General features: G+C 48.0%; 1 protein-coding gene across 1 annotated transcript in view; it reads right to left on the bottom strand.

Annotated features, from left to right (window-relative positions):
• The window catches only part of SLC43A2 (solute carrier family 43 member 2), a 28,675-nt gene that overhangs the window by 4,717 nt on the left and 10,934 nt on the right, over window positions 1–13,024 (bottom strand). Inside the window, exons 5-11 of the mRNA XM_056506463.1 lie at window positions 12,733–12,809; window positions 6,637–6,729; window positions 5,858–5,991; window positions 5,248–5,450; window positions 4,457–4,600; window positions 963–1,101; window positions 393–525 (exon numbers count right to left, since the gene is read on the bottom strand). Of these exons, the coding sequence (XP_056362438.1) occupies window positions 393–525; window positions 963–1,101; window positions 4,457–4,600; window positions 5,248–5,450; window positions 5,858–5,991; window positions 6,637–6,729; window positions 12,733–12,809 (923 nt within the window). The remainder of the gene's footprint in view (window positions 1–392; window positions 526–962; window positions 1,102–4,456; window positions 4,601–5,247; window positions 5,451–5,857; window positions 5,992–6,636; window positions 6,730–12,732; window positions 12,810–13,024) is intronic.

Below are 13,024 nucleotides of genomic sequence, written 5' to 3'. Positions count from 1 at the left end.
GCATCTGACGCAGGAATTACCTGCTGTACACATCACCATGTCATGCTTCTTGCAGTAAGTTTTTCCAACCTTCAGCAGCTTAAATCAAGCCCAGTTTAAATGTACAGGCACTGCTGAGAGGATCTTGGTGGGCAAGAATTTGTTGTCACACAGGCCAGCTGCAGAAACTTTTAAATGCAAATAAGCTGTGAATTGACTGGCATTTTAACTATAGCTGCTTGTTCAGGTTTTCCCAAGAGATCTAAACTGCACAATGTTCTTTGTTTCAGCTCTAAAAGTGGGGCTTCCAAAGCAGGATGGAAGTTTCGCAGCAGTGCCAGTCCCACCACCAGCAGGTTCTCCTGGCACTGTCCTGCCGTTCTGCCAGCTCCCCACCCGTTTCACCCACTCACCTGCAAGGGTAGGTTAGGGATAAGACAGGTGACTCCAAATCCAACCAGCAGGAAGTTGGTGAATACAAAGGCGTTGGTGGCGTTGGTGATTTTCTGGATCTGACGGTCACGCTTTTTCTTTTTCTTGTCACCTCTGGAAGGACAGCAAAACCTGTGTTACAAACACATTCCAGCAGCTGCTGGGACTCACAGCAAGACTCTGCACACATCACACCAGCTCTATCTACACCAGTTTGGCTACAGATCTGCCTATGGAGGTGCTGGGATCTCCACCAGTGGAAGCTGTGGAACGTCTGGGTGATTATTTCAGTGCTGTTACTCTTACTCTTAGGCTAGGAGGGAAGTCTGAGCCTCTCCTGCTACAACTTAAATTTGCTCTTCTTGACTGATCTTAGTGGACATGGAAGATAGTCTGCTCCTTTCCTCTGCAATTATCAAGTCTTCCTTCAGGCTTTCTTTTCTATACTGAAGAGCCAATATTCTTTTCAGTCTTTCACCCCACAACACACAGGGCAGAGCAGAGGGGGCCTGCCAGGTGGCTGCATGTCCCGTGTGGGGCACACTACGCACTGCTCAGTGTTGCTCTCCTCATTCTCTTCTGAGCCATCATCACACTCTTTCATTCTCCAGTCCATGATGCACCCGATCACAGGTGCTGTCAGCAGGCACAGCAGCTGCAGGACCCCAAAAATGGAAGTGTAGAGAGCAACTGCAGGGAAAAAAAAAATTAAAATAGTTTTCAGTCCAAGGGATAGAAAAAAACTACAAAATCCTTCCCACTGATCATCTCTCTCATTAAAAACCCAGCCATTCATCAACATTCCAGACATCAGAATGGGCACATTTCCTTCAGCCATTCTGATCCTGCACTGGAATTCTCTGGGCAGCAGCAGGTAGGGCTCCAAAAATGGGGACACAGAACCCACTTAGCACCAGTGAGGTTTATTCTGGGCAGGACAGGTTTTTATAAGCTTTGTGTGCTGCACAGCCAGACCTGCTTTAGTCATCTCCCCTCCTGCCTTGCTGGGAGCTGCAGCTACAGCATCTCCAGCTGGGATGCTCCAGTGAGGACAATCAGGCTGGGAAGGTGAGGACTAACCCAGTTTGTGCTGAATGGACAAGTTTGGAAGAAAGGGGACAGGAGATTCACATAAAAAAAAAAAAAAATCACAGCATTTTCCAGTAATTGTTAAAAAGCTCAGTGATGAAAATTTCGTGCTAACGATGAGACAAGTGTCTCCATGGCCTGCTAAGGGAAAGCTGAGCCAGCAGACTCAGAAGAAATTGTCCCCTCCTGTTACTGAGCAGTTCCCCCACCCTGCAAGGCTTTTTTCCACTTCCTCTCAGCAGCCCACGTGATGGTTGAGGCACCACACAGAAGGGCTGGTGAGTCATGGTGTGCCACAGCTCTGAAATAAGGATGTAGCTCTGAAACTGCCTGGCTCAGCACAGAGCACAACTTACAGCCCTGTAAGCAAAACAGCTCACATTTTAATTTATCCCTCCCATTTTTAAGTCTGGCCAAAGCAGTCCAGCAAGGATTTCCACCAAAATCCACTTGGTAATGGAGAGAAAGTTTCCACCAAGCCTCTGTCTCCCAGACAGCTGCAGCAAACCCCAGCATGGCTGCTCTGCTGTGCCCAAGCATGGCACCTGGTGATCTTTTCCTGGCTCCAGCTGCTGGCAAAGGAGCTGAGAGGAACTTCCAACCTCCAAACTCACATTCATGGCCCCGTTCCTCCCACAAAGGCAAGCCCTGAAGTGACCCCACATCCCCTCTCATTATAGCAACTGCTGCAGCCAAGAGAAACAGGTGGCATCACTCTCTATGAACACTGCAGGAGCTGATTTACTGTTGTCTGGTTATTTTTTAATAGAGGGTAAGGAGCAAGCCATGCTGTCATGTTTTGCCTCTTTATGCTACCCTGAACACTTAATCTTAGGCTCTAAACAGCAAGGGCAGAGGCCAGCTTGAATTAGGGAGTGAAATTTATGGGGTCAGCAAGAGAAGGGGAGGAAAGACAGTAGCTGCTACAAAACAAGAACCCCTCAGCTTATCTGTCATTTTCAAAAACATTCTTTCCTAAGGAGAAAAAGCAAGAATACCTAGCAAAGCAAGCAAATATGGGCACAAGCCTTTACATTCCCTGTTTTAGATGCTTTTCCCTCAAAACTGAGCAAGCACCTTACACAGCTGAGTTCTCCAGCCCTGGTTTCTCAGTATCACCACATCTGAGAGCAAAGTGACAATTTATGAAAGTTGCAGACAAATTTCAGGTTTTAGGTATAACAGGTCTACTCTCCCCTGCCTTCCTACAACACAGTTACATAGTCATTTACAGAATGAACCCTTAAGCTTCCTCATCCTTTGGGGGGTTTCAGCAGATAAACAGCCACAGGCTGACTGCTTTCTCCACCTTTTGGTTTCCTGACAAGTCTAAGTCACCATAACCTGCACAGAAAGAACTTTCAAGGACACTGTGCCTCACTGCAATTAAAGACTTCACTACTTATCTGCATGATTTCCCCCACATCCTCCTCTCCTGTTGCAATCCCAGGAATATTTAACTTTTTTGACCACAACACTTGCAGGGTTTCACTCAGCTCTCCTCTTCCCTCACCCAGTGCTCCTCCCAAGGGCAGCTGCAGGTGGAGGGAGCTCTCTGAGCAAATCCCACCCAAGGGAAGAAATGCAGGGAGAGGGAATGTGAGGGAGCAGCATCCCATCCTCAACTGATGCACACACAGATTACATTTCTAGAGAGCTGCACGTGCCTTGGAACTGCTCTTACACAGAGCCTGACACTGCTGAGACCAGACAATACCACTGTTTTGCTGATGCCATGGAAACACCAAGACAGCAACTGCACTGCAATGAGCCCAGCTACATTCAGGGGGAGGAAGGGAAAAACAGGCAGAAATCTTAAAGGTGGCACAGAAAAATTGCAGCATACTCAAGGGGCACAACCCCTGTTTTAGCAAGGAGCTTGAGCTAAGCAGAATTGGCAGCTTATAAAGTTAATATTGATTCTGAAATTCCAAGGAGGGGATGAGAAGGAAAGAAAAGAAAAAATTAAATTAGTACAGCAAGTCAGGGTAAAATTAAATAATTTTTAAAAGAGCAGTGTCAGAGTTACAGGGTAAGCAGAAAAGGAAGCAGTGCTGGGAAAGGTAGGCAGTGTGAAGTTTGTCTGTTTTGCTGTTTAATGTCTAAGCTGTCTCCTGTGCCAGGAGATAAAGAGCTGAATGCTGCAGGATGTCAGAGGCTCAAGAAACAAAGCAATTCAGGGAATGCCAGGGCACTTGGAGTTTCCTGAGTTTCCCTCCCTCCCCCAGAGCTCACTCCTGTTTTCAGAGGAGTGCCTCTTGATTTATCAGCTCCATGCAATCCAGATTTAACAAGTTCAAACTGGATCTTACTACAAAGGACAAAAACAAAACCAAAAAAAGGCTAAGTCCTGTTTTGCAATCCTGGGTATTTTTGACAGTAAACTAATGTACTCTTTCCTGTTTGCTCCATGAACTTCACCAGAACTATAAATGCAGGGAGTCCAGCACAGGGAGCACCCCTGAGCCCCCCCAGCACCCACCAAGCTGCACAAAAAACCAGCTCTGACCTCACTCCTCCCACCCCTGGGTGCTGGGCTGAGGCAGAGTCCAACCATTACTCATGAGAGTCAGCTGCTCTGCATTCCCTGCTTGCTTGGGATAAGTTAAGCAAATACCTGATGAAATAGGTTTTCCAGTTAAAATAAAAATTATCACAGTCCACCCCCAGAGGTTACTTCCAAGAGCTTATGTTGGGGAATAACATGGGGCAGTATTTGACAGACACAGGGCTAAAATTAGCTTGACATTCAAGTGTCTGCCTCTCTGCCCCTCTGTGCTGGGCTGCTTCCAGCCCTTCCCTGGAGCCTCCCAGCAGCTGTCAGTGCACTTGGACACCATGGACTGCCCTACACAGAGTGTCTGCTGAGTCATCAGCTGCTCTGCCTCCCCTGACCAAGCCTGGGTCAGCTCCCAGCCTCAAGGGAGCAGGTAAAGGTCTTCAGAGGTTCCCCTACCTTGGCTTTCATCTCCAGACAGAAACTCAAGGATGGTGTTCATGGCTCCCATGTAGAAGATGAGTCTCAGCTGAGTGACACACATGGTGATAAGGCTGAGCAACAGGATGGGACTGAAGACACTCTTCATGAAGGAGGGAGTAGCTGCAGGAGGAATAACAGTCTCTGAAGGAGGCAGTACACCCTGGCAAATATACAATTTTGCCTCTGGCCAAGTAGATCCTCTCCTGGCTAGAAGTGCCAGTGGCAGCTCCAAGGAGTCCCTGATGCTTTACAAATTCCCAAAATCAACAGCTGCAGATTCTTGGGAGTTTGGCTACCAGTGACTGGGGCAAGGAATCAGGAAAGAAGTTTGCCTGATTTGGTGGATTAGGACAAAAAGAAGCCTCAAACCATTTGTTTTCATCATCAAGGCCAGACTGGAGAGGGCTTTGAGCAACCTGTTCTGGTGGAAGTGGTGGAATGAAATTATCTTTAAGGTCCCTTCCCAGTCAAACCATTCTATGATGCCCCTGAGTAAAGAAGGCTTGGTCATGACGGCAACAATCCACCTAAGAGCCAGCAGTGACCACCTGCCCTGTCCCCCTGCAGCCACAGCAGCTCCCATGTGCTGTCCCCACCACTGGCTACACCATTTGTATTCAGGAAGGGACACAAGGACAGGATTCTTTATATAACTCTATTGGTGTTCCAGTCCTGGCAACACCTGGATCACCTATTGCTCCCTTCCAGAGAGATCTGGAGCAGAGCAGGGAGGCCAAGAGCACCCTGGGGCACCCCCAGAACCACACCTGCACTGTCAGGCTGGCACTTCACTTCCAGGTCCACTGTAGACAGACAGAGCTTGTTGTTCTCCTGCAAAGCTGCAGGCTCCTTGGGGCCCTTCATGGAGCTCCCCACACTGAGGCGGCGCCCCACGGTCGTCACTTGCTTGTAGAACTGCTTCCCAGTGATTTTGTGGTCAAATCCCAGCCAGCTGAACTTTATCTTCACCCTGTTGGGTTGCAAAGAGTGTGAGAGCTGCAGCACAGGGTGAGGAGTCAGAGGCAGCAATGCTGCAGGAGTCAGAAAGGCTGTTTGTGGATTTAAGGCACTGGCTTCCATTACAGACCCACCAATGGTTTCAACCCAGAGCACGCTAAGATGCTTTCCCTGGGCCAACTTGGCATAAATCAATATAAAAATACTTATGACCAGGAACAGATCATTTTTCCTTCATAATGCCCAGTTTGGAAAGCTCCACTTCCCACAGGTATTCACATGCTAGTGGCAAGCAGAAATACTCAGCCTGAGAGGTAGCAGCAATAAACAACATGCAAGGGGTTCCTTGTCTACTCCCCTAAATCCTTTGTGCCAGCTCTTCCTAGAGGATTAGGAATGGGATTAGCCCTGCAGACTTACGAGTAGTCCATGTCTTCTGGTCCTGGGAAAGGCTCCAGGGGCCAGTTGAAGAAGCAGTTGAGGAAAACAAGTCCTGCACAGCTTGCCCAGACAAGCAGAATAAGGATGAAGGAGACCCCAAAGTCATATATAACCTGGAAATCACAAGGAAATATTGTTTTGGCTACAGGAGCAAAAAGATGCTTCAATATTCTTCAATATTCCCTGAGAGGAACAGGGGAAAAAATCATGATCCACTAAAAATGGGTTAAACTCCAGTGGTAACAAAAAAAAATTGTCACAATTTTGTGACAAGGACCTTTGTTGCAAAACCAGCAGGAATTTCCCTGCTGCAATGAAACATCCCTGGTTCAGAACCAGGTGATCTATCCAGGCTGCCCAGGTGACCACTTCATATCCCTTCAGTGCTATTTGCCTGAAATAAATGATGTTCAAAGCCAACCACTGGGGACAATCACACAGAAAATATACATATGTGTATTAAAGAAAAAAATTACATATACATATACAACTTAGATATTAACAAAGCAACCTTTCCTAAAAAAAAAAATCTTTAGTTTTTCACTTCTACTTAGCACTTCTAAAATTTTCTATCTGCTGCATTCTTGAAGCAGTCACTTGGGAAGTCTCTAATACAGACAGGAACTGAATCTTACAAATGCACATCCCTAAAAAAAGTGCTTTAGCAAAAAGTCCCTCTTTCTTGCCACATTATTGCTAAATGAGGCGAGACACCAGCACAATACCAGCAGTCACGAGCCTTGATCCCACAGCCTCACCTTGATCCCTGGGAAAGTCACAGCAGAGGAAGCATAGGAGCCAATCATCAGAGCAATGAACGTGGAACGAAGGTCACCAAACATGTTGGGCAGCTGGGGAGAGAGAAAAATCAGTTGAACCAGGCTGCTGCCAAGGGAATGAGGCTTTCTCAAGAAGATATTGGCATTTAGGATTAATTCTCCTGGATACCAGAATGTGAGGCAGCCAGTTCTACTCAGGCATGACTTAGCTCTTCAAGGTATTACTCTGCAGGTTGCACTGGTGTCTCCAGAGACAGGGAATGTCTACAGTCCAAGATTTATGTGCTTACTGACGCTGCTTCTTTCCAGACTGACTGCATATTTTGCATCATTCACCTTTAGCAAATGCTCCCATGCTTTAAGAGTTCCTTGCCCCAAACCCGTAGCCACCACTCCTCCTCTCCCACAGATGTGCCCAAATTCTCTATCACCCTCTTTTTGTCAAGGGTTGTTAGACACAGGCTGCAGTCTTTAACACACCCTGCAACACCTTGAACTGCCAGCTTTGTTTATGCACCTTGGGTCAGCACCCAAATCCTTTGCAGCAGACCAGAAAGTTCCTGTTATAACAAGAAGGAACAGAGACAGGCACAAACTGCACTGCTGTTTGCATTTCCATTTCTAGCCATCTCCTTCTGTGGCAGCAGACTCTCTCTGCTGATCATTTCTGCATCACTGGGATGGCTCAGATACCTCAGCATGCTATCCCAGAACTAGGTGCAGGGAAGGAATCACAAACACCAGATATCCAAGGATTTACTGCTCAGCACAGCTACTGAGCTCTGCAGCAAGCAACACCTGACACTGCTACTCCTGCCACCCACTTCTCTTCACTGCCTGGGCTCCCATCAGGTGTGCTGGCACTGCTGAGAGCAGACCAGGCTGGTTCTGCAAGGATCTGTTGGGAAACAAAGCTCCCAGTAAGGACAGCCAGCAGCAGTTCACAGCAAACACTTCTGCCACCTGAACAGCAAAATCACTCCCAGGGTGGTTCACCAGCCCCTGCTTCCACTCAAGATCCAAAGGCAGAAAAAGCTGGGAGACCTTCCTACTGTCCTGGGAAAGGAAGAGCTCCTTGTTTTCCTAAACAACCAGAAGTGAACAAGTTCCCATCCCTCCCTAAAGCTGGCCTGGAAGCTGGAAATTACAGGGAGCAGCACTTGTCAGGCTATGGAGAGCTGGGCTGATTCCTCCTGAAGCTGGTCAATGGGCTGAGATTCTGCTGCAGGCTGGCAGATTTCCCTCCCATCTCCTTTTCTTTTTGGGTCACTTACTCCCCAAATTCACTTGAGCATCACTACAACGTCAGCCTCAGAGGGCCTCAAAGCAGGACACTGCAGATGCCTTCTAGGACTGAAAGCACAAGCAGCCCTTCTTCTGTGCAGACAGCCTGCTGAACAAAACAATTCAGAAAATAGCAGCCTGAGCAAGCAAGTGCTGCCACCACACTCCCCTTGCATGGCTGAAAAACAAACCCATCTTCCCCAGGAGCAGCATACAAGGCAAGCAAATCTGGCTTGTGTCACGGCGTGTTTACAAGGCGAGTATTCCTGTGCAGGACCCATCTGGCTGTTTATCATCACTGCAGAGCTTCCTATGCACTGCAGCCTCCAGGTCCTCACATAACCCCGGGCTGGGCAGCAGCAGCAGTGATGTGCTGAGCCTGATGCTGCCCTGAGCCCCAGAGGAGGAGGAGGAGGCTCTGCAGAGCATCCCCACACCCATGGCGATCCCGCATGCGGGAGAGCTGCCAGCAGGCTGCTCCCGGGAGCTGCAGACAGGAAACTGCTCCAGGATCCAAAGGTCTGTTACCAGGCACTGAAAAATCTCCTCCTGGAAGCACTGGCCTCAATTTACACACTCGCAGAAAGCAGCATCTGCAGAGTGGAGTATCTGAGGGTTGCAAAAAAAAAGAGTGGGTGCTGTCACCAGGATGGGGATTTGCTCCATCCCAAACACCCCAAACCTAAAATAATGTCCAGAAATCTCAACAAAATTGCTGTTCCTGCTGGGGAGCTCAGGGCAGGGCAAGAGCTGCACAAACACAGCTGCTTCTTGGCTTGGGCTGTTCTCCCCCAGAGATCCAGAGTCCACAAAAAGCTGTTTTTATACAGCAGGCAAGGAACTCCCAGGTGGTTCCTCCTGCTCTGAGGGCTACTGGAGACAGAACAGGCAGCCACGATCAGGAGAACTCCAGGCTGCTTCTGCCTTGATGGGGACAAAGTCCTAGAAAGGCTAAAGATTTCCTAAAATCCAATTTGGCACCAAGCAAGCAGCTAGATTTAAAAAATTGGACAGAAGAGATGTAATGTCTTACCCAGCCCAATCAAAGCAGAAACTGCAAACACTGAGCACTTGGAAGGGAGAGAAATGTGGGATTAACTGGAGGGGCAGAGGGGAGATGAAGGGGGAAAAGTCCCTTCAAAGCCAGAAAACCTCTCAGACTGTGCCAGCACTGGCAGTGCCTGTGCAGGTCTCATCTGAAGACCAGCTACAAAAATAACATGCAATATTTACCAAGTCATTTTTCATGCTGTCCTTATAGTAGCAAGCATTGGAAAAAATGAACCACAGAGAGAAGGAAAAAAAAAACCACCCAGCAAAAAACACAAGCCAGGGAGCAAGTGAGCTCTGTTTTTCTGCCACCAAAAAGGATCTAATCCTCATTCTGATCTCATCCCCTCAGGCCAGAAGTGACTCCTCCACTAACTTCTGCCCATTCTGGTATGACAGCTCCAATTCTGCAAGACCTATGACGACAGAAACTCTTAAGCCTTTTGTTTAAAGGTCACTAATACTCAATGTACCATTAACTTTATGCCCTGTCACAAAGACACTCAGTGAATGTTGCCACATGTAACTGTTTTTTACTGGAGTCCTTTATTGCAGGTCTGTAATCCTAAACTGATAAATCATTTCCTTTTGCAATTTTTTTTTCCTCATCTGCCCTACAATGAGTTTATAATAATTTATATTGTTTTCCAGCTTTTCCCTGGAGACATTCCATATACAGAAGATAGAACTGCATTGCTACCAAACTCTGTTTCCCTCCTCTTGCAAGGACTGTTTGAAAGAACAGTAGGAAAAAAAAAAATAAAATCAAGGCATTGAGAACTAGACTACTGAAAAATGGTATTTTTGTTCAATTAAACTTTGTTTTCCCTGTTGGGGCTGTATTTGGAAGTTACACAGACACTAAAAATACATTCTGCAGGAAAACCTCAAACTGCCCCTTTGCCCAAAGCATATGGAAACTCCTGCTCCCATTCTCCAACAAACAAAAGCTCACAGAGCCCTAAGTTTTCCTAATATTTCCAAGCAAAGATTCCCTATACAGAGACATCACCCCCCCGATTAAAGGGGGCTGTTTGCAGCAGAAAATTAGAGCAAAGCAGCTGTAATTCTTTGAAAGGAAAACAGGACAGAGAACAATCTATAAAAGGCTCTTTGTGGTAATTTATCACACATGTTTATTTCTTTGCATGAAATCGCTTCGGAGCAGAACCAGCGCCAGATTCCTGTGTTGCTGTCAGAGCCACCAGCACAGATCTGTTTCCATTTCCAATCTTCACTTATATTGGCCAAGAGCAAGTCACGAGGCAGAAATCTCCCCTCTGCATTTTAACAACAGGCACAGCCTGACCTTGTTCCCAGAACTGGGATCTGTTTGCTGGCTGCCCCCTCCTCCCCAAGCCACAGCCCAGGCACCCAGGAACAGCAGCTTGTTTTGGCTCCACAGCTTGCCATGTGCTTTCATGATACCCTGGGGACTTGTTGCTGAAAAAAAGGCTTTAAACTCAAGAGGCAAAGCTTTGTGGAGCACTGTCCCAGGCTCTAATCCTCAGAGATCCCCTTTATCCCTGTCTCAGGGTCCCTGCCACCAGATCACACCATGTCCCAGGAGGTGTCAACACATGAAGCTGGGTTTTAGGGACACCCTGGCACTAAACAGCAACCAAAACCTGCCTGGGGTGGCCAAGGACCTTGCACCAGTGGGTGTGACCCATTTCCTGGAGCACCTCAGGTCACCTGCAGCTGGCAGGAACAGGGAGTCACCTTGCTGTGACTTGTGTGCACTCAGCACCTGTGGCAGCCAGGCTGAGCTCCCCAGGACCAGCAGAACTCATCTCCTCGCTAATGAACGTCCTTACAAAGCTCTTTTGAGTGTCCCCAGAGCTCTTTTGAGTGCCCCCTTTCAGCGTTCTAGGGTACAAAGTGGAGCACAGCATATTCAGGCCACGTCACCCAGAGCCCACAAGTCATGGGCTTGTCCCTGTGTCCCTCCCTCGCCTGTCTACAGGGGACACAGCTGGAGGGAATCCACCAGACATCACCCTGTGACAGCAGAAGATGGCTCTTGACACACCAAGTGCAGCTTGCAAGCAGAATGGTAAAGCTGTAAGCTGCCAGCAGCCAAAATACAGCTGGGTCTAACAGGCAGCAGCACAGCTAGGCTGTGGTGCAGGTGAAGTGGTGCTTCCCTCCCACTTCAGGCTATTTTTAATCACATTCACACACCCCAGGTACTCAAATGCCTCTGTGCAGCTGCACAGGCAGCTACACCTGCCTGTGCATGGGAGAAGTCAGGCCTGAAGCCACCCCAGCTCTTTGCAGAGCACACAGAGGGGACAGGCTCCTCCTGAGGCATCTGTGTGACCTCGCAGCATCCCTGCCTCCTTCACAGCTCCTCGAGCCTTGGAGCTGTTCTTGGAAGGTCTGACCTTGTTCCTGCTGCTGCTGCTCCTTGGCACTGCAGAACTGGCTCACTAATGAGGGCACTAATAAGTGGCTTTGCTTACTCCTGCTGCTAAAAGCCACAGCACAGCACACCCAATCTATTCCTGCCCTATCCTGCCCTCACTCCTATCATCACCACGGTTCTAAAATAATCTGTGACCCCTTAATGATCACCCAGAGAGACAATAATCAATGCTGGCAGCAGCAGAATGGGAATCCCCTCCTCTCCCACAGCACTGTTCTCTTCCTTGCTTTTATCTGAAGCAGGATGGCATTTGCCTCACATTTCCTTGGGGTCACAGCCAAAGTTTCCAGTGAAGAACACCACATATGAAGGAGAGAACAACATCTGCACAGAGTTCTGAAAGCTTTGAGTATCTGAAAGCAACAGCAGCAGCGAAACCACAGTACACAGAGTGCTCTCTAAAGCCAGCCTCTGCCAAAGTGAGGTCTCAGGACTTCAGCCAGTGTCTAAGCCCTGTTAAATTAGAGGTAACTTTAACAGGAAGTTTTACTTCAACAGCAAGTTCAAGGTAGTGCAGTCCAAATCTGAAAGTTTTCAGCTACAGCTCAGAAAAAAAAAAAAAAAAAAAAAAAAGAAAAAGAAAAAAATATCAGTGCTTCCCAGGCTTGTTTTCTGGGCGACTTTCCACCCAGCCCTGTTTGAGCCACAGTGACAACAATCAGGGTAATGAGGCAGAAAATAAAGCAGTTATTTGGAGAATGATACTGCTTGTGCCTCCAGGCAGAAAGAACCCCAAAACGCAGAGATCCAGCTGACAGTTGTTGACCCAAAGCTTTCCACACAATCCTGGACATATCCAAGTGGGCTGTGCACACCCAACAACACAGCATTCCTAAGGAAGCCTGTGAGGGAATCTCACCCTTCTGAAAAGCAAAGCCTTTTGTAATGAAGAAGAAACTGTGCTTGCAGAAAACTGGTCATACCCAGCTGCAAGGGTTTGTGCCCTGCTGATTCTTCCTGCACTATGTCAATGCTAAATCCAGTGCAAACACACATCTAGCCTGTGCCAAGCAGCTGAGCACTGCATGTACAAGCACATTATGAGCCCTAGACAAAAACACTTCCTTTTTTTCTCCCCACCTTCACCTGAGATATAAAGGGCAGGTGAAAAAAAAAAACAAAAAAAGGATTGGGGAAAACAAGCTTTAGAATAACAAGCAAGGACTCACTCCCAAGGGTGACTGACCCTTTGTACCAAACACAAACACGTGCTATTCAAGCCACAGGCAGAAGATCCACTTTGCTCCTGCCTGCCAGCCCAGCCTGCAGCCACAGAGAGGGATACAACAGTCAGGTAGTAAGTCTTCACTTACCGTGAGTGATGTGAAGGTCATGCACATCCCACCAAAGCCATTCAGAGCCAGGGCAATGAATATCAGCACAGACAGAGCTGCAACAATAAAAAACCTACCCTCAGCTCCCACTGGGGTGCAGAGGGAAAGGAGACAGAGCCCTGAGGGCTTTGGTCTGACATGTGAAAACCTCAGTGGATTGACACCCTCAGGATGTGTCACACTGCTCCTGAGCCAGCACACATCTCCCAGCACACAGACTGGGAGGACAGGGCTCTCCTCCAAGACAGAGCTCAGGATGGGATGGAAGGAC

Source organism: Oenanthe melanoleuca, chromosome 19 (assembly GCF_029582105.1).
Source record: "Oenanthe melanoleuca isolate GR-GAL-2019-014 chromosome 19, OMel1.0, whole genome shotgun sequence".
Lineage (NCBI taxonomy): Eukaryota > Metazoa > Chordata > Aves > Passeriformes > Muscicapidae > Oenanthe > Oenanthe melanoleuca.
Note: the sequence above shows the minus strand (reverse complement) of the source record. Positions and strands in the feature narration are given on the sequence as shown.